Source organism: Xenia sp. Carnegie-2017, unplaced genomic scaffold (genome assembly GCF_021976095.1).
Source record: "Xenia sp. Carnegie-2017 unplaced genomic scaffold, XeniaSp_v1 HiC_scaffold_24, whole genome shotgun sequence".
Lineage (NCBI taxonomy): Eukaryota > Metazoa > Cnidaria > Anthozoa > Malacalcyonacea > Xeniidae > Xenia > Xenia sp. Carnegie-2017.
The window spans coordinates 15,207,785-15,228,569 of record NW_025813487.1 but is presented as its reverse complement, the minus strand read 5'-3'; the positions used below and the strand labels follow the sequence as shown (position 1 = coordinate 15,228,569).

At 37.0% G+C, this 20,785-nt stretch overlaps 4 protein-coding genes across 4 annotated transcripts; 2 read left to right on the top strand and 2 right to left on the bottom strand.

Moving 5' to 3' along the window:
- The first annotated feature begins 265 nt into the window (after positions 1–265).
- LOC124450993 (meiosis-specific nuclear structural protein 1-like) lies at positions 266–4,164 on the top strand. Its single transcript, XM_047001640.1, has 13 exons — positions 266–366; positions 731–955; positions 1,084–1,211; positions 1,273–1,374; position 1,412; positions 1,491–1,720; positions 1,812–1,887; positions 2,595–2,735; positions 2,828–2,877; positions 3,038–3,095; positions 3,287–3,409; positions 3,513–3,773; positions 3,852–4,164. Exons 1-13 carry the CDS (start codon positions 364–366, stop codon positions 3,969–3,971), a joined length of 1,518 nt encoding a protein of 505 aa, XP_046857596.1. The 5' UTR covers positions 266–363; the 3' UTR covers positions 3,972–4,164.
- Positions 4,012–20,101, bottom strand: LOC124450982. The gene is made up of 13 exons (XM_047001625.1): positions 19,952–20,101; positions 15,006–15,074; positions 14,652–14,766; positions 13,609–13,721; positions 12,526–12,891; positions 11,176–11,454; positions 10,509–10,556; positions 10,239–10,439; positions 9,529–9,681; positions 9,113–9,397; positions 6,770–6,811; positions 4,689–6,666; positions 4,012–4,614 (listed from the first exon to the last, which is right to left on the bottom strand). The coding sequence occupies exons 4-12, from the start codon at positions 13,667–13,669 to the stop codon at positions 6,338–6,340; spliced, it is 1,764 nt and encodes a 587-aa protein (XP_046857581.1). The 5' UTR covers positions 13,670–13,721; positions 14,652–14,766; positions 15,006–15,074; positions 19,952–20,101; the 3' UTR covers positions 4,012–4,614; positions 4,689–6,337.
- On the bottom strand, positions 5,207–5,887 carry LOC124452229 (protein LIAT1-like). Its single transcript, XM_047002812.1, has one exon. The coding sequence runs from the start codon at positions 5,885–5,887 to the stop codon at positions 5,207–5,209; it is 681 nt and encodes a 226-aa protein (XP_046858768.1).
- LOC124450987 (collagen alpha-2(IX) chain-like) lies at positions 16,115–20,256 on the top strand. Its single transcript, XM_047001634.1, has 4 exons — positions 16,115–16,249; positions 17,052–17,304; positions 18,286–18,489; positions 19,979–20,256. The coding sequence occupies exons 1-4, from the start codon at positions 16,235–16,237 to the stop codon at positions 20,143–20,145; spliced, it is 639 nt and encodes a 212-aa protein (XP_046857590.1). The 5' UTR covers positions 16,115–16,234; the 3' UTR covers positions 20,146–20,256.
- Positions 20,257–20,785: the final 529 nt, after the last annotated feature.

The window sequence follows — 20,785 nt, the reverse complement described above, 5'->3', positions numbered from 1 at the left end:
TGTTTTCTTTGATGATTTCAGATTTGTTTGAAATATTTTACTTTTCATTTATTCTCCTTCCTCTTTTTGCCTTAGTATTGTAAAATTGAGTCATTTTGCAATTTTTCCCGTTTACTCCTTTTCTTAGAATTTTCATGATTTTGGCAATAAGTTTTGCAGGAAGATATGGTTTTGCAACCAACCTTCACATTATGCTCCAGTTGTCGTATAGTTCAGTGTTGAATGGAAACGAGTAATGACGTCACAAGCACAAAAATTGGCTAGCAACAAGCATCAACAACGAAAATCAAATGTATTTAATTTCTAAAGGATGATTTACGCTAAAACGAACTTATCAGACTATTTAGTGTTAGTGGATTGATCATGGTAAGGATTTGACGTGCATTCTTCAATGTGTTAGTGCTTTTGTATGATTTTTGATAGTCTAAATGATAATTTAAAAAAGTTACTAAAATTTCAAATTAGTTTTTGTGCTTTGGGTTATGGCTTGTTTTTAAAACATAGTATTTGTTAGGCTTTTGCATTTTCATAACAAATATTGTTAGAGCTTTACAAACACCTGCGTATGCGAAGTTCATTTAAATGTCCAGTAAGATAGCAATAATTAATCACTAATGTAATCATCTGATTGTTTTTTTTTGTGAAATATGACTGATAACTGCAAGAACTACTATACCCAATGAAAAAAAATCATTGCACATATCAGAAGAGCACTTTCTTTTTCTCACAGCAGGCATCAATGAGAAGAGCAAATTTGAGTCATACCCACCAATCAAAGCTGCGAGCTCAATACAGACAAAGAGAAATTCTTCGCGAGGAAAACATTAAGAAATTAGCAGCAGAGAGACTTCTTGATGCAAACATGGCCAGTGAGGAACGAGTTGAAAACAAAAGGTTTCTCTGCCGATTGCAACAAGAAACAAGGGAGAGAGAGATGGAGGAAGCATTCCTTCAGGTATAAATAGGACTGTAATTTTGTTTTGGAAAAGTGAGGTTCATGCTGACTGGATACATTTGTTGTGTTTCTCAAAATACTTAAGATTTGCACTAGTGTGATGTTATCATGTGATGTAAATAAAACAGGAAAATGAAGCAAGGAGACAAAGGGAATTACAGCTTGAGCAAGAGGAGAGACTTGCTAAAGAGTTGCAGCGAATGAAAATGGAAAAGCTAAGAGATGAAAAATTCAGACAACAAATTAGGGAAAATAGGTATAGTAATTATTAATTTCAATGTTAAGATTTGAGTTCGTGAGAGTTTTTATTTATCTAGTATTGAACTTCGGGAGTTGGAATCAAAGTTGAAAGCTGGCTATATGAACCGTGAAAGAGCTGCACAGCTTGCCGAGAAAAGATTGCTGAAATTGATGAACAGGTTGCATGAAAACTATTGTTTTTTCCTTTATGTAAAGTGTTGAATGTAGAGAATTATTTCTGCTATGTTTGAAGAATAAAAGATTCTGCTGACCAATTTTTTGTTTCATTTACAAGAATCGTGAGGAAGAAATTGCAAAAACGATCAGGGAATTGCATGACAAACAACTTGAGGCAGAAACTGCTAAAGAAAAACAGAGATATGAAGACAGTGTACTCCATCAACAAGAACTGGAAAAACAATTGCTAGAACAGGAAAAACAGAAGCAGGAAGCTTATGAAGAATTCCTCAAAGAAAAATTGATGATTGATGAGATTGTGAGAAAAATTTATGAAGAAGACCAAAGGTGCTTAGATGATGAATCTTACATGGAATTTTTTATTTCTTACCAGCATTTGTGTTTTTGTTTTTATGGCGTTTTTTTTTGGAAAATTTAGAGAGCTTGAGAAAAAAATGGAAAAACAACGAGCGACACAGAGATATATACAAGAATTCAAACAAAAGAGGGAAGAGGTAAGAAATTACTTTCACCTCATAATGTATAAAAAGCTTTCTCGACTTGTAAAACAGGCAGGGTCAACATTTCTGTTGCAGTAGCGATGTCTCCTTGAAAAGATTTAGTCGATTTTCGCCATCTTACAAAAACTTTTCTCATTTGCGCAACCGAAATTCTGCTGTAGACAATAAACTGTTTTATATTTTACTTGGTACTAGCTATAGGATTGTTCTCATTCAACGGATAGTTTAATCGTTTTCGTTATTCTACTTTTCGTTATCATTATTTAAACCAAAGTAAAGGTTTCGACTTTCGGTTAGCTAAAATAAGAGTTCACAATTCTCGAAGCTACAAACTCATTTTCTCTCGGTTTGAGTGCGTCACATTTAGCAAAAAGACCATTGACTAAAATCCTACCTTACCAATGTACGAGTCGTGAGACTTTCCTGCTTTTCGCTTGAAGTAATTTGATGAATTTCCGACTTTCTGTTGTTTGCGAAGACTTCTTTCCTCCTGGCCATAATTGAACTATTTCAAAATTTTAAGAATGACATGCAATTTTCCCGCCTAAAATACATTCTCGTCCCAGCCTTTTGTGTCACAACACAACATATAACGACTGCATATTGCCCGTTGATAAGCATTTCTTATAACATTTGTTGCACTTCAATAGCAACATAGTGTAGCAATACTGAAATTCATTGCGTCTTTATAAAATCAATAGTGGAAAGAATACGAGCGACAATTAATGGAGGAGGAGAACCGACGAATCTTGGAGTTTGCGAAAGAGCAACAGAACAGGGAAGAGGAACGAATGGAGAAGAAAAAGCAAGCGGAAGAAGCTATGAATAAACTTCAAGAAAGGGTAAGTGTATTTGACCATTTTTTTTGCTATGTAACATTGTGTTGTAAATGTCTTATTTTAAAAAGATAATGAACGTCTGTGTGTTTTCGTAGCTGGGGGAGAAGATTGCTAGAGATGCTGCCGAAAGAGAAGAAATGGAAAGGTAATGATTTTTTTGGTCAAGTTTTTTTATAGTTGGGAATTGCCGTGAAGTGATAAACGAGTGTTTTTAAAGTATTACCTTCGCATCTGAAAGGCTTTTACTCGTTTTCAAACGTCGTTGTAAATCGTGAAACGATTGGAATTAAATATTTTTCAACTAGGATCCGAGTTGAACTGTACATGGAGGAGCAGGAAGAGAAAGCTAGACAAAAAGAAAAGGTTCGTATACACAATGTATGCCCCCCCCCGTAATTGTCATTGTTAGATGGACATCATAACTAATCCCCCCCTCAATGAACAAAAATATCTGTATGCAACTAGAGATATTATTCCTAGATGGGCAACGTAATTCAGCTCCTCCCCCCCGGGAATGGAAGCGATAATTTGCAACTATACAATATCATTGCTAGATTGACATCGAGAACAAGTTCCGACAACGTGTAGACCTCGAAGAAACTAGACGTCAACAGCTACACTACAAAGAAATGAAGCGACAGGCCGAATTTGAAGAAGAGGAAGAATTCAGAAGACAGGTATAATAATATATTTTTTGAGAAGTTTTATGAAATTCTTGAGTAAAGAGAAAATGATCTCTCTCTCTCTCTCTCTGATGAATTTATCTAACATCCAATTAAGATGCTTGCCAAGTTTGCCGAGGATGATCGTATTGAGCAAATGAACGCCCAAAAACGGCGCATGCGTCAGCTGGAGCACAAGAGAGCGGTGGAGAAGTTAATTGATGAAAGAAGAGAGCAATTCAGACGCGAGCGCGAAGCTGAACTCGAGGCCCGACGTGAAGAAGAGAGAATGCAAGAATACAGAAGACAGATAATAGAAGAAGAAAGACAACGTCTGTTGCAAGAGCATGCCACGAAACTGCTAGGATATTTACCCAAGGTAAACTCGAGGAAGTCTAAATGAACATTGCTCAAATTCAATAAAACTGATGCAATTTTCATCACTTTATGTTCGCAGGGCGTACTTCGTGATAACCAGGATCTTGACATGTTTGACGATAATTTCAAGGAAGCGTATTCCAAACGTTACAAGGAATTCTGGGAAGAAGATTACGATTCCCAATCGAACGGTTCGTAGAAAAGATCTTCATTTAAACATCAAATTGAGTACATCGGGAGAAAAAATTAAATGTTTTATATTTTCATCAAGGTTAACTATCCTACTTGACTAAATCTGGTACACTCCCGAACTGCAAATGATGTGAAAACATATGATTTATATTATATAAGATTTATATTACGATGACATAAAATAAAATGAAATGCTGCTATTTGTTGTGTGTTTTTAAAAATTCTTCGTTTTTTTCCATCAAATTATCTTCACTGTCATCATAACTCATCACCTTTTCGATTCTGTCTTTCTTGTAAATATTATCAAGCTCCTGGTCAATGTGGCTCACCTCTAACTTAGATCTTTGGTTTTCATTTTTACGGCTTTTCCCCATCGTAATGAGTTCACCTTTTTCAATTCCATGTCTCTGCTTGCTTTTAACGTTTCCGGCGTACTTCATGATTTTATCGTGAATTTTCGGCAGAGAACTCCCGCGATTAACCTCGTTTCCACTCGTTTCCTTTCGCCCGACTTTAAAGGCCTGAGCACTTTGCAAATCCTTATCTTTCTCTAACATATCCATTATAGACGAGATAATTTTGTCGTCGGTCGTTTCCATTGATGTGTCTTTGCTTAGAACTCTTGGTTTATCGAGGTCTTTCATTTTCACCTTTCAAAAATACAAACACACACAGGCATTATTTATGGAGTTTAAAACATGAATTAAAGAGCAGGACAGATTACCTTATTAGCGGACAACACTTTTCCTTCTGTTACTTTTAAGCCTTGATGGTCACTATTTCCTGGTAGGCGCTTTTAAGAATCTGGTGAACGATTTTTCTATTGCCGATGCTAGTTTTATGAAAGTTTACTTCATTACTCTTTTCTATCATCTTCGCAACCAAGAACGAAGTATTTTGACCATTTTCTATAGATGGTTGACGAACATCTTCACTTGCTGCCTCTGTCTTATGAAAAGATTCGCGAGTAGTTTGAAGAACATTTGGATGAATAGTGTTCTGAAGGGATTCGTGGGTAGTTAAAGGAACATTAGGGTGTGTACGAGATTGCATATTAATTTCGTCATGATTATGTTTTGAGAAATTGTTGACAAATGCCCAATCCTATGCGCGTTCAGATTTTCAGGGGTGGTTTTATTACGTGATTGTGAAGTCGTTAATTGCAGGTGTAGATAGGAAGGCTTGCTTAGTTGCTTTTGTCCATTAGAAAGAGGTTTATCTCTTGGATCCTTTGAAAGAGGTTTATCTCTTTTGGATCCATTTGAAAGAGTTTATCTCTTTTGGATCCATTTGAAAGAGGTTTATCTCTTTTGGATCCATTTGAAAGAGGTTTATCTCTTTTGGATCCATTTGAAAGAGGTTTATCTCTTTTGGATCCATTTGAAAGAGGTTTATCTCTTTTGGATCCATTTGAAAGAGGTTTATTTCTTTTGGATCCATTTGGAAGAAGTTTATCTCTTTTGGATCCATTTGAAGAAAGAGGTTTATCTCTTTTGGATCCATTTGAAGAAGTTTATCTCTTTGGATCCATCCATCTCTTTGGATCCAAGAAAGAGGTTTATCTCTTTTGGATCCATTTGAAGAAAGAGGTTTATCTCTTTTGGATCCATTTGAAGAAAGAGGTTTATCTCTTTTGAATCCATTTGAAAGAGGTTTATATTTTTTGGATTTATTTGAAAGAGGTTTATATCTTTTGGATTTATTCGAATGAGGCTTATCTCTTTTGGATCCATTTGAATGAGGTTTATCTCTTTTGGAAACAGTAACTTGCTTCAATATCTCAAAACTTTTATTGGGAAGATTTGAAACTTTTGGCAATGGTCTTTTGGTCACAATATTATGCTTAGTTTCCGAAAATTTAGAATACTTCCTTAATGGACTTTTGCGATGCTTTCGAAAAGTTTTCAACATGCGCGAGAGCATGTGATACACGTTGCGCAGAAGCGACTCATCTTCGGTAACTTCGTGGGGCAAATATGCTAAAAAGCTGTTTGCTTTTGAAGCTTTTCTTCTAAGAAATACTCCTGACTTGGCGAATTTCGCGTGTAAATGTTTCGAGTTCTTTCCAGGAGCTTTATTCACTAAGGAGAAAATCTTTCTTTTGGAATTTGTTCTTCCTGAATTCAACTTCACTCGTGATATGGGTTGAACAATAAGTGACTGTGGAACTCTGCCAGCTGAGAAAGCCTTAGCATTTTTTCCAGAAAAAAAGTTTTCTTGGAATCTTTAGCTACGTTAATATGTTTTGCCTCGTTTCCAATAGACTTAGTATGTTTTGCACTATTTCCAAGAGACTTTGACCACGTTCCTCTAAGCCTTTTGAGATTAAATAAAGATGGTCGGGAAAAGCGTTCTTGCTCTTGTTGTCGCAGTCTAGCAAAGGTCTCTCTCCACCGATACGAGCTGGAGTCGCTCGGGGAAATCTCCGCTATTGGAACTCATCCTACCCGCTCGCGCCATATTGCCATTTTGATAGTTGTAAGCATAAACAGGTTGAGTGCCTCGGGGCTGTGTATAGCTTGGCTGATTAGCGAACTGAGAATAGAGCGATGCAGGCCGCGAATAAACATTCGGGTAAAAGCTTTTTTGAGAATACGACGTAGAAGGCTGATTTTGGGATGTATAGGTATTGTAACTAAGGTAACGCTTGCTTGCAGGCTGTTCAGTTTGAGAGAAAGGTGACGAAGCTTCGTTTCCTGCATCTAAAGATTGAAATTCTTATACAATTTGTGAAAAGCAAAATAAGAATAAAATGGCATTCTTTCTCATCATTCTTCACCACTAAATTTTTATAGAAGCACTTACTTCTTGACGAGCTATCAGCGGATTTAAATTGAGCAGGAAATCCTAGGAAATCATTGATAGAGAGTATCAGCAATTACAAAAAATACGTTTCGTAAAAATGTTTGCAACAGGATATTCAAATGTGTGTTTCGATCTACTATAGGGACCATTCTTCTAAGCCACAAATAAACAAGCCTCAAACTAAATTATGCATGTTTTCACAAAAGCGAATATTTTAAGCCCCGGAGTATCGTTCGATATTTTTGTGGATGTAGATCGTCTAGGTTGGCAGAGTCCCGAAAAGAGCTGTTGGCGACATTCTTAAAGGTAGTCATCTTCCTAGTCAAGTCAGAAGGACATGTCAGATTTGCTGTATTGTTGTCCGGTTCATACGTCAAGCTACTGTATGTACAACAAATACGGCAAACCTGACATTTCCTCCTCTCTTGACTCTGATGATGACAACCTTAAAGATGTTGAAACTTAAAATTTGTTTTTAAAAGAGGAAACGCCATGGTGAATGGTGAAAGTACTAACCTAATATTTCTTAAAAGAACTATTTAAAGCCAGAACACTAACCCAACAATTCTAAAAGAACTTTTAAAGCCAGAACACTAACCCAACAATTCTAAAAGAACTGTTTAAAGCCAGAACACTAACCCAACAATTCTAAAACAAATGTTTAAAGCCAGAACACTAACCCAACAATTCTAAAAGAACTATTTAAAGCCAGAACACTAAACCAACAATTCTAAAAGAACTATTTAAAGCCAGAACACTAAACCAACAATTCTAAAAGAACTGTTTAAAGCCAGAACACTAAACCAACAATTCTAAAAGAACTGTTTAAAGCCAGAACACTAAACCAACAATTCTAAAAGAACTGTTTAAAGGCAGAACACTAAACCAACAATTCTAAAAGAACTGTTTAAAGCCAGAACACTAAAACAATTCTAAAAGAACTATTTAAAGCCAGAACACTAACCCAACAATTCTAAAACAAATGTTTAAAGCCAGAACACTAAACCAACAATTCTAAAAGAACTATTTAAAGCCAGAACACTTTCTAAAAGAACTGTTTAAAGCCAGAACACTAAACCAACAATTCAAAGAACTATTTAAAGCCAGAACACTAAACCAACAATTCTAAAAGAACTGTTTAAAGCCAGACACTAAACCAACAATTCTAAAAGAACTATTTAAAGCCAGAACACTAAACCAACAATTCTAAAAGAACTATTTAAAGCCAGAACACTAACCCAACAATTCTAAAAGAACTATTTAAAGCCAGAACACTAAACCAACAATTCTAAAAGAACTGTTTAAAGCCAGAACACTAAACCAACAATTCTAAAAGAACTGTTTAAAGCCAGAACACTAAACCAACAATTCTAAAAGAACTGTTTAAAGCCAGAACACTAAACCAACAATTCTAAAAGAACTATTTAGCCAGAACACTAAACCAACAATTCTAAAAGAACTGTTTAAAGCCAGAACACTACAATTTAAAAGAACTGTTTAAAGCCAGAACACTTTTAAAAGAACTGTTTAAAGGAACACTAAACCAACAATTCTAAAAGAACTGTTTAAAGGCAGAACACTAACCCAACAATTCTAAAAGAACTGTTTAAAGCCAGAACACTAAACCAACAATTCAAAGAGAATTCGAAGAACAATTTTTAAAGATGAAAGACACTATGCATTTCGGCAGACTACTCATCAGATGTCAACGTCTGCTAAAGGAGAGCTTCAAAATCATGCGATAAAATCTGCCCAAAGAGTTCTCGTTTCTTTTAAGAACTATTACGTTATTATTTTGACAATTCACCATGGTATTTGCTCCTTTTATAACAATTTTTAAATTTGTCACCACGATAAAGTCTGTACGTTGAAACTTCAGTCAAATCAGCTGTCTTCTCAGAACTGCACTAACTTGGAAGATCTACACCAACAAACATGTTTTGACTGGCGTTTTACCATATGATTAAGGATTGGGTTTTTACTGTTTAAGAACTGGGTTTTCATTGTTTAAGGATTGGGTTTTTACTGTTTAAGGATTGGGTTTTTATTGTTTAAGGATTTGGTTTTTAGTGTTTAAGGATTGGGTTTTTATTGTTTAAGGATTGGGTTTTACTGTTTAAGGATTGGGTTTTATTGTTTAGGATTGGGTTTTTATTGTTTAAGGATTGGGTTTTTATTGTTTAAGGATTGGGTTTTTATTGTTTAAGGATTGGGTTTTTATTGTTTAAGGATTGGGTTTTTATTGTTTAAGGATTGGGTTTTTATTGTTTAAGGATTGGGTTTTTATTGTTTAAGGATTGGGTTTTTATTGTTTTGAAATTATCAAATAGGAATCATTCACACCTGTGTGATAAACGGAATTTTTATCAATGCCACCACACATTTCCGACGAGTCGGCCTCACATGGCGTATTACAATCCTCGTACTCCAGCTGACCATATCTACCGTAGCGCAGGCCGCAGTAACACGAAGACGAAGACTGGGCACCAGCATATGGGAACCTCATAGACTTGCATTTAGTGACACAAGCACGTATGGAAAGTGGTCTTATATCGGCAAGGTATTCAAGATCGTGCGAGCTCGGAAAGTCTCGGAAACAGCCAAGATACCCGGGACTATTGCTATTATCTGAGTGGAAAATTGTCGATTTGCATGCAATTTTAGCCATGTTTGAAACAGTATGCCACAACAACCAGCAAAAAGCTCTATTTAAGAGTATCTGATTACTTCAAAGTATACATAACAAAGCAAAAACCTACCGTCTAACAACGGATAATCCGACTTCCTGGACGAGAGGTCTGGTGACGAATACGAGTTTTGAACGTAAGTGGTCGGAGGAGTTGAAGAGAATCGATCTCTGTTGGCCTGGGACTGATACAACGCGTTCGTCTCCAGGTTTGAATCAACTTTGTCTGGAAGAAATATTTTCGAGTGTTTATATGCGATGAACATTTGAAATGACACAAATGTTCATAATTTGTCTTCGCGTGAAAACACTGGATCAATGAAAATCTGTGGCGCGTAGGCAACCAGAAAGTTTGGTCGTGCTTTCAATAAATCTCAGACAAATTAACATTATTTGAAAATGCGTCAGGACTCGGGAATGATTTTCCCGAAATGTCGCGAGATTGCACTAATCACGCGTGATTGACACGAACTCCTTGAACCAATCGCAATCTTTCATGGATTGTTTCACGCGTGAGTATGACCAATGACATGTATAGGGAAACATGATAAACATAATATATGCCGAGATTTCGTTGTGCTAGTTGGCAACTACTAAGCAAAAAAAAAATAACGAAAATATCACCAAACACTGACACATGCTATCAGAATTAACGCCTGACAAGCGTCTTGCTCAATAGAAATCGATAGTGCCAACAATGAATTACCGACGAAACATTTACGTAACACAATCAAACTTTCGGGGACTGACTACGTCACTGATAGAGATGTTAGAAATACTAACCAATGGTGTTATCAACATGTTCGTCATCATACCCACAGGCGTAGCAGCTTTTCTTACAGTTGGTGATCATCCAATCAGGATTCTCGATACATTTTGACAGTTCGGCCCACGCGTTACATTGTGTGCTGTCATAAAGATCTGAGCACGTGCTCTCAGGCGACGAATCAGACTTCCACGAGCCTACGTGTTTGTCTCCAACCGCTGACCACATAAAATACAGTATTCGGATAAAATGTATATCCAGGTCGAATTCAAGTCAGTAATTCTCACCTGTGCTGTCTCCAAGATCACTGGTACCATTATCAGTAAAATCAGCTCCTAGAAAACAACGGGTTGAAAAAATCAGGGTTTCTGATGTTCATGTTGTTTTGTTACACGATACTTCTCCAAACTTGTTGACGTATTAGTACATCACTTCTATTTCTTTTCAATTTTATCCACTTTTTAATGTAATCTTGGTCTATGGTCTCAGTTTATTGATCACGATCATTGGAGTAAGTATTCAAATGAACATGAGCTTTATATAATGTAATCTTGGTCTATCATCTCAGTTTATTGATTGGTCTCAGTCTCAGTATTCAAACATGACATTTAAAATAGAACATTTAAATTCGATTTTTGGGAGCTTGCTACCAACAGGGTCGTTCATTAGGAGGGGAGGTCGTTCATTAGGAAGCATTAGAACGTTCATTAGGAGGGGAGGTCGTTCATTAGGAGGCATTAGAACGTTTATTAGGAGGGGAGGCGGGCGTGTATTCACTTTCAGTTGTGCCCGACTAATTTCTTTAGAAAGCCAAATTACTTTCAAAAGAGTTCATTCGGGAACAAATGAAAATATCAACACCTCCCTAATGAACGTCCTAGCTACGACACTGCCTACCAGTATGAATCCCAGATTGATTAACATCATGTGACTACACATATTTCCCCTGCTAACCTGTCCAATAAATGGTCATCCTTTGATAACCACCGCAAATATCTTCGCGACTATCCCGACATGCCATGTTGCATTCTTTATCTTCCACCCTCAACGAATCATTCACGTGGTTTCCACAAAAACACCACGTGCCATTTTGCAATCCAGCAAAACGGAATCCACGTATGAAGCACGCCCAATTGCAGGTGGCAACATCCGTTGGATTTACCGGATAGTAATTGGTCAGGAAACTTTTGATGGAATTCTCGAAGCATCCAATATAGATTCCTTTCTCGTTCACTAAACAAAAGGATACGTCATAAATTGTGACGTCACACCAAGGGATACATCAAAAATATTGACATCACACCATAGGACCGAATCTGGTAAAAAAGTCTTACATATATGGTCAAACTGCTGACATTGGTCGACCAAATATTGTGATTTGACAACTGCTAAGTTTAAATACGTTCACAAGATCTAGTTTTATCGCATCCAAATCACTTCTACTATATTTAAGAGTATTTTCTTTGTATTGTTTACTTTAGATTCAGATCAGCTAGCTTTAAATATTCGCCAGTATATTGGTCAAAATTAAAACATATCAATTGGGTTTGTCTCCGTATAATGACATATTTTTGTCTCCGTATAATGACATATTTTCGCTGGTTGAGGTCAACTTCATTTGAGAAATAAAAGATGCTTATTGTGCTTGCACTGGCTTATGAAAATTATGCAAAGCTCGGAGGATTTTGAGAGAACTCGAGGGAAAATCGGTTTGCACAAACCAAAGATATAGACCAATCGCCGCACCCGTTTTATTGTGTTTATTTTATAATAAATTTTCAAGTTTAAGAAAGCATTTCGTCCTGCAAACGACGCTGATCATAAGTGACATTTTAACAGAACATTCCGTGCAATAAATAAATATACTTTTAGACTGAGAGGTCCGTAGGCCGAAGAACGCTTCTGAGGACGCGAGAAAAGTATCTTTTGTGTACGGACCTACCTAAAGTTCAAATAACGTTTTAATTTTCTTATTTTTATAATCATACAACGTCGTGAAATGGTCGATGTTGCTTGTTGAGATTGTTTTTCACAAAGCTCACTTCGTCTTGATAGTAAAATACGCTCATGCTATGATAACTACTGTCTGAATACATTTTTCTTTCTCCTTGCACAATCTACATGGCTTTACAATCGCCGATTTTAAAATTAAAATATTTTTTTTAAACAATACATATTGCAAAAAAAATGTACGGATCACAGTCAAGATATCGTAAAAAGCCACCCGCTGCTGCAGCCAATCATATTGCAGGAAATCAAAGAATATCACTTCTCGTGCATCGATAAAAGACATAAAAATCTTACTACAGGATCGAGGTTTCACTGCAAGTCGTATATCTTCAATATTTCTTGCAATAGTATCTCCATTATCAAACATCACGAGAAAAGTGTTGTTCAGCGGTAGACCTTCGATGCTACCATTCACAAAACCCGGTTCATATGACACCGAGCTCGGACGCCTCGCGAGAACACGTGATCCACCCTCCAGTTCATTTACGTCAGGGGGATCATCGACGATGACATCATTAGTAAAAGAACTGTAGGTTTGCTGTCGACCATTCTCAAATGTGACGTCAATGCTTTCCCCCAGACCATCGACATGGCCAGGAAAGTAACGGTTGTCTTTGTAAAGGCTAATAACAGGCGCGCCTGGTCGTAGGCACCTCAACTCTGAAAACGATAAGCTGCATTATTAAAAAAATATAGCTCTTTAATGACACCACATTGAAAAGATTTTTTGTAAGAAAAATTTAACCAGACGCACAAAAGTAAGGTACTTCCTCTCCTGGGGTCGGTTGTATGAAGCCTGGATAGCGTTATCCGTTGGATAGTGTTTTTTTTCAAACTTGTGAAAAAGGTCGGGAATATTTACTTTACGATAATCAAACTTGATAATTCTGGAAACAATTTTCCATTTTAACTGATTGCTCAGTTGAAATCGTAGATTTTTCCCTTTTAAGAGATTTTGTAGCGTTTGAAAATATTGCTATGCAGTGGATAGCGATCTTCGGCCTTCGTGCTACCGGCCCTTGATTAACATGGTCGAGTCCATTGACTGAATATAACTGGACTGCTACCTCCCGCCAAAATTTGAAGCCAGCAATTAAACTAGTCCCAATGTTTCCACGCACCGTCCAAAGAAAGCTACAATGCGGGATTTGAACCCAACACATACGTGTCTGAGGGTAAAATTTAGCTTCAATTAAGTACAGACATGATTATACAAAGGTAGCCTTCCAGATACAAATTTAGTTGAATAGTCGAATCTTAAAAAAACTCATTTAAATCGCTCTCTGTGTTGGCACAGACTTACGTGAGCAATTCAGAAGCTCTCCACCACCCCCCACTTGCTTCAAACATCAAAGAAGAGCTAAGTAAGAATTTTACCTCCTGACCAACAGATGGCCACTGATGTAAGAAGCAACAACAGTAGTTCAAAATTCTGCATCGAGAAGTTTGATTAAAGAGAGGGAAAATGACTCACGGCATTCTGAGAGGAACTAAATGAAAGAAATACGAACGCAACATTAGAAACAGTAATGTTTGTTGATGTATTTCGTCCAGGTTGGTATAGTCCTGAGATGGACTGTTTGTGTTGTCAGACGTTTTGACAAACTTTAGCGGTAGTCATCTTCTGAGTCTTCGAGTGAAATGATGTCTCAAGTGACTCTGAAGATGACTACTGCTAAAATTGAAAATGATCACTTTGAAGATAACTGTTTGTACATGCAGATCGTCCAGGTTGGTATAGTCCTGAGAAGGACTGTTTCTGTTGTTGTTGACTGACGATTCGACAACCTTAGCGGTAGTCTGAAGATGACTCTGAAGATGACTACCGTTAAGGTTGTCGAAACGTCAGTCAACAACAACAAAAACAGTCCTTCTCACGACTATACCAACCTAGACGATCCACATCTACAAACAAGTAACGATACTCCCGGGTTCAAACCATTTACTTGAAGATAACTACCGCTGTAGTTGTCAAAACGTCAGTCAACACCAACAACAACAGTCATTCTCAGGACTCTACAAACCTGGACGATCTACATCTACATAGCAAACATGTAACGATGCTCCCGGGTTCAAACCATTTACTTTACTAAAAATAATCATTTTGAAAGACTTAGGCGTGTTTCAAACGTCGAACTTTACATGCGCCGAACGCACTAAAAACAAAAGAAAATGTGATGAACTTCTTCGTTATCTTTTGTTCTAGCTATATGCACTCGGCTCATGTGAAGTTCGACGTTTAAAACGGGCCTAATTTGGATTTTAGAATGATAATTTTTCAACATGTGTCCTCTAAGAAACTCGAGAAACGTGACTGAAAGTTGAAACGACGAAATTCACTTTCGAATTTTAGTTAGCTGTTTATTGGCTTCCCAACATAACTTTAAAGCCTGCTCAGTAAAAATTTCACAAACACACACCTTACAGTTGAAGTGTTCGGTCTACACATTTGCGCTGTTTGTATCAAGATGACGAAACACTGAATTTCAACATTTTCATGTAAACTTTACGTTGAAATAAATCCATCAAGCTCATCTAAAAATAAAGCATAAGATTTCGTTTGCGGCAGGACGCTCGAACTTTTTGACAACAGGTGGCTATCGTAGTTTGAACAATGAAAACACGGGTTGCTATAAATGGAGGATTTGTAAAAAAATATATACATAAAAATTAAAAATATTGAATAATTAGGTTTATTTGTTCAGATTGAACACGGATTGTTATAAACGGGGGATTTCAAAAACATAAATTTATAAATTAAGAATATTGAATACCTATGTCATTTTTCTTCACCGGAGCAGAGAGGTACCACTTGAAGTATAGCTTTAATGTTCAATATACCGCTGGACAGAAACAATACACAAACATAAGTAAGGCTCATTGAGCTGAATAATGTAACTGGATGGCTATTTTGAAATTGGAAGCCAAGCATTAAACTAGTGCCAGTCTTTCCACGCACGACCCAAAGGAAGTTAATTTACGACTGTAAGCTAAAATGTGCGACTTGAGAGAAATTCGGCTTTAAGGCAATTTCGGGCATCATGTTTATCGAAAGGCAGCTTTCCAGTTATATATTTACTTAAATGGTAAAGGCAATAAAGTTAGTAAAAACAAGTCTAGGTTCCAAAAAGCTGCAGACTTCGCTGGACGTAGCTGCCTCCCAGAAAGTAAGACAGAATAATTGTGAAGCAACCAGCCCCCGCCCCCCCCCCCAAAAAGTCATCTTCAACATATTTTATATTACGACAGTTATTGCCTCTTCCTTTTTGACGGAATGGAAGCGTCATTAGGATATTCTGTCCTTGCTCCCCAGGACAGAATATCCTAATTACGCCACTGTAGAACTTCGAAAATACAACTATTAGACTGACTATTTACACGAAAATAACTTTTTAGTATAGCTAAGATGGTCTAAGCATAGCTAAGGTAGTGTAAGTATAGCTAAGATGGTCTAAGTATAGCTAAAGTAGTGTAAGGAAGGTATTTCGTGTGTTCCTTTATAACAACATAATGATACACTTCAGGAAGGGTCAGATAAAGTAGCTACCATTCGTGTAACGCAGAACAGAAAAAATACAGGCTCATCTAACTCAAAAACTTTGTCTTCTGAACCAACCCCCAGAAAGGTGAACAAAATTAACTTATACAAGTCACCAAAAACGAACTAACAAACAGAGGAAATCAGTAAAATTATTCCAAGTGAGATAAAAAAAACCCATCAAAAGTTGGAGGTTTAACAATTGAATCGTTCCCTGTTTGTAGAAATGCTTGCAACTTGTAAGGGTAGATTTGATTTGAAAAGTTTAACGAGAACTCCTCGGCCCCCTATAGCTACTGTGCGACCGGAAAGATTTCAAAGTACGACCAGAGATATCATATGACGCTAAAATTAATTTTAAACCATAACAGTCGTGCACTGTTTCGGTCTGATATCGTACAAAATATAACGTTTAGAAACTGTTGAAGAAGACGCGAGCGTTCAAGAGGCAACTGCTGCAGAGATATGCAATCCATCACGGTAAATTACACGGTTTTTTCAAAATTTCCTGGCTTTGTTTGCAGTAACTTATTCGATATAAAGAACTGGGGGAAACGTAGTCGTTTGGGTGATTGTAATTTGTATACAAACGTATTTATAAGCATGTCATTCTCTTGTCAAAGTAGACCGCGCGGCTCTTAAAGATTTGTGAGCGTTTTTACCACGAAGCGGCTATTCGTAGGACACCCGCACTTTTAGGTATAATTGCTAATCGTAATGGATTGCGACTTGTCTTTCAAAAACTCAAATAAACCTTTTCCACAATCTAACTTACGTCATAAGGAGATATATTATCGGGGAGTGAGTCTTCTCATGCTTTCTAATATTATTTTTCATAATTTTTCAACTTGAGCTTCTGAGTTTGAAGCTTCGATATCAACGAAGAATTGAGGGACGTTGACAAAAATTTATGAGCTACAATACTAAAGATTATGTAGTTATGCAATGCATATTTATTACATTATGCATGCTTACATTCTAGAAATTCTTCTTACATTAATATAAGAAATAAGAAGATCTTAATTTGAGAAAAATCTTCTTACATCAAACTTTGAACTCTAACCTTAATCATAACCAGAAGTTCTTGATAAAACGGAGAAATTACATCGATTTTGAGAGAGGGAAATATCTCACACATAAAACTAAATTAAAATGCCGAAGCCGAGATTCGAACTCGCGACTGCGCATAAACGTAAGCGCCGTACGAATGGCCACTATTGAATATTATACTGGACTTTAAACTGTACAGCCTAAAATTTGGCAAACTTTTTCTATCGTGTAGAAAATCTTGACTGTCATTGTCCTTTGCGCGACCTTTCTGTTTCAAAGACATTTTTGTCAACCATACTGCTATAAAGGTGAACCCGGCCCTCTTGGATGGCCAGGACCCGTCGGTGAACCGGGACTCCAGGGGATCAAAGGAGAGAAGGGTGACAGCGCATACTCCATTCGATCTCCACCAGATGACAAACCCTGTTACTGCCCTGAAGCAGTAAAAGGAGAGAAAGGGGAGCCAGGCCCGCAAGGCAGGAAAGGTAACCTCTCAGAACATAATTGAAAAACATGAAGTTTATTGGAATTCTGACACGGTTATACGCACATGAAAAACATGTGGCTCAGACAGACAGACGTGCATCCTAAATGTGCAAGTTCAAAACACGTGTAAGCCACATATTTTTCATGGGCGTGTAACCGTGTCAGCAGAGCCGCATTGAGGTTTTTTAGGCCCCTGCGCACTTAGTGAGTTTGGGCCCCACAATATCATAGTTTTACCGGCTACGCTAGCGGATTTTATTATGGTCCATATTTTCCCAGCAGTTGCAGTATCCACAAACTTCCTTGTTGCGGATAAGTCTTTCGTCCACACGCATCCGATGATAGTATCAGGGTAGTTATCTAGAGACTTTTGAATCCGATGTTTAGAGTGGAAAGTTTCGTATTCGTAAACAATTTGGATACGTGTGGACGTTCAATTTTTTAAAAGTATACCAATAGGCATGACGTGGGATCTCCCTAGAAAACTCATGCCTTGAGGACGGGCCCCCACTCGCCAATATTTTATAAAGTGTCCGCCACTGCTAAGGCTGGACTGGATTGGCAATGCATCCCAGAATCTAGTACTGCTAACAAATGACATGAAAAAAAAACAACAAAGAAATGAATACAAAAGATACAAAAAACAAATACGTAAAAATGTAATATTATAGAAACAGTGGCTTTGATGTCAGATGTACATGGGTCAACAGGGTTTAAAGGTGTTTTTACACATAATACTATAGAAACAGTGGCTTTGATGTCAGATGTACATGGGTCAACAGGGTTTAAAGGTGTTTTTACACATAATACTATAAAAACAGTGGCTTTGATTTCAGGTGTACATGGGTCAATAGGGTTTAAATGTGTTTTTACACATAAAACTATAGAAACAGTGGCTTTGATTTCAGGTGTACATGGGTCAACAGGGTTTAAAGGTGTTTTTACACATAATACTATAGAAACAGTGGCTTTGATTTCAGGTGTACATGGGGTACCAGGGTTCAAGGGACGTGTTGGTGAAAAGGGTGAAAAAGGTTATCCAGGCAAAATTGGGGCACCAGGACATTCATCAAAACGGGTATCCATGCAGCCACCTGGAGCACGAAACATTGCCTATGTTCCTGTAAAGATTTCAGGTCGAATGCCAAGAATAATATGTCATCATTTTAGAAGGCACGCGTACGGTATGTTTTATTACTATTCACTATGTAAACAATGTTGGTTTTGATTGGTCAAATACTTGCAAAATAATTCTCGATATCTGTAATTTTGACGTCATATTTACCAGGAACATTTTCTACAATTATTGACGCCATGAAAAGCTGGTTTTGAAAATATCAAATAATAGCGTTGTTTTCACAGTTTCTAAGAACGATATCCAAAAGCTTGTAAACAAAAACGTTATGCAAAAGCTTGTAAACAAAAACGATATGCAAAAGCTTGTAAACAAAACGATATGCAAAAGCTTGTAAACAAAACGATATCAAAACTTGTAAAAAAACGATGCAAAAGCTGGTAAACAAAACGATATAAAGCTTATAAACAAAACAATGCAAAGCTAAACAAAACAATATCAAAAGCTTGTAAACAAAACGATATCAAAAACAGAACAATATCAAAAGCTTGTAAACAAAACGATTGCAAAAGCTTGTAAAACAATATAAATAAACAAAACGTTATGCAAAAGCTAAACAAAACGATATCAAAAGCTTGTAAACAAAACGATATCCAAAAGCTTGTAAACAAAAACGATATGCAAAAGCTTGTAACCAAGAACAATATGCAAAAGCTTGTAAACAAAAACGATATGCAAAAGCTTGTAAACAAAAACAATGTGCAAAAGCTTATAAACAAAAGAATATGCAAAAGCTTGTAAACAAAAAGGATGCGGAAAACACTACACTAAAAAAGCTGTGAAGCTCGCTGAACATATTTTATTACAACATATTTAAAGCAGAAGAACTTGAATAAACCGTCTGACACGGACAAATTAGCGATGGTTTTAATAATGTTCTACAATACATTGATATGTTTTAATAATATTTCAGTTAGTTGAGGTGAGTAATAAAACAATTGTTGAATTCGGCTTTCGCATGATATCAAGTATTATTTAGACCTCGCTCAATGTTATTCCCATCCACAGATAACGTTGAACTTGGCTCGAATAATTCTTGATATCATGTTAAACCTCATCCAATAAATGTTTGTTGTATCATTGATATGAAAGTTACTAAACTGGCGTTTTGGTATTGATTAGGAGGTTTATGGCGATGATGGGAGGGTAAAAGTGATTATTACGGGGTTATTGGTGATTATTAAGGGTGTATGGTGATCATTACTGGGTGTATGGTGATCATTACGGGGTGTATGGTGATCATTACTGAGTGTATGGTGATCATTACGGGTGTATGGTGATCATTACGGGGTGTATGGTGATCATTACGGGGTGTATGGTGATCATTACGGGGTGTATGGTGATCATTACGGGGTGTATGGTGATCATTACGGGGTGTATGGTGATCATGGTGATCATTACGGGGTGTATGGTGATCAGGGGTTATGTGGTAATGTTAGGGGGCTCCAGTATACTTTTAATTGAATCAGAAGCTCAGTTTTACATGCTGCTAATTAATAAAGCACACTTACCACCAATATTTGTACGATTTTCTTTAGTTCCCGTAGTTCCAAATAAGTTCGTCGGTTGGAATGAACCAGGGAGGTCCGGCTACCTGACATACGGCAATTGGCTCTACTATTCGTCGCGTTTCATGTGTCCGTGCAGCGTCAAACTCCCCCCGGGACCAACGCCAAGTGCGAGAGAATTCATGCGGCGTCTATAGGGAGGAACGATCAGTGATTAAAACTTGACGTTGTTGAGAGCTCTTGAGGACGATAGTTATAGATAATATAAATACAACCTATCATTATAGATTTCCTATATTGTTTTTTTTCAATACGTACGAACATGTCTATGTTTTAGATGTTTGTGGGAAAATATTAACACCCGAAAAACTTAGGAAAAACATTTTCCTTGAAATGTGTTTGAGTTAAGAGCACGTGCCCTAGGATTTACATCACGTGGCATTGGCCGAGCATGCGTCAAACCAGGGGCTAGGGAAGCCATGGTTGTCTGGGTATCCGCACATCCACAATTCTTGGAGTTTGGGTGTACCTTATAGGAAGGACACCCACAAAATTGGCTTCCGGCTTAGAAAGTTTATGATATATAGAATGCCAGGTAGAAGTGTGCTAAATTTTCTATAAAAATAAATAGATGTTTTACTCTGACACGATGCAGGAAGAAAACCGAATGAAACTAATATCAAGCAGTTTCATAACTAGATTAAATATTGTGGTGACATGGTGAGTATTTCTAAATCCCTCTACATTTCAAAATCTTCAAAGGCCGCTGCCTCACGAACTGACTCAAATATAACATATTACTTGTATCTATTACAACAGTTCTCTCCGTGCTATGAA

What these genes read in the sequence shown, in the direction of transcription:
- LOC124452229 (XM_047002812.1), bottom strand. Translation starts at nt 5,887, where the DNA reads ATGCTCTCGCGCATGTTGAAAACTTTTCGAAAGCATCGCAAAAGTCCA.
- LOC124450987 (XM_047001634.1), top strand. An exon ending in AGGCCCGCAAGGCAGGAAAG is followed by an intron (nt 17,305 to 18,285) that starts GTAACCTCTCAG and finishes CTTTGATTTCAG; the next exon opens with GTGTACATGGGGTACCAGGG. An exon ending in TTTTAGAAGGCACGCGTACG is followed by an intron (nt 18,490 to 19,978) that starts GTATGTTTTATT and finishes GATTTTCTTTAG; the next exon opens with TTCCCGTAGTTCCAAATAAG.
- LOC124450982 (XM_047001625.1), bottom strand. Translation starts at nt 13,669, where the DNA reads ATGCAGAATTTTGAACTACTGTTGTTGCTTCTTACATCAGTGGCCATC. An exon ending in AAATTCCGTTTATCACACAG is followed by an intron (nt 6,812 to 9,112) that starts GTGTGAATGATT and finishes ATGATTTCCTAG; the next exon opens with GATTTCCTGCTCAATTTAAA. An exon ending in CGCTGATAGCTCGTCAAGAA is followed by an intron (nt 6,667 to 6,769) that starts GTAAGTGCTTCT and finishes TTCAATCTTTAG; the next exon opens with ATGCAGGAAACGAAGCTTCG.
- LOC124450993 (XM_047001640.1), top strand. An exon ending in TGGAGGAAGCATTCCTTCAG is followed by an intron (nt 956 to 1,083) that starts GTATAAATAGGA and finishes TAAATAAAACAG; the next exon opens with GAAAATGAAGCAAGGAGACA. An exon ending in TCAAACAAAAGAGGGAAGAG is followed by an intron (nt 1,888 to 2,594) that starts GTAAGAAATTAC and finishes TAAAATCAATAG; the next exon opens with TGGAAAGAATACGAGCGACA.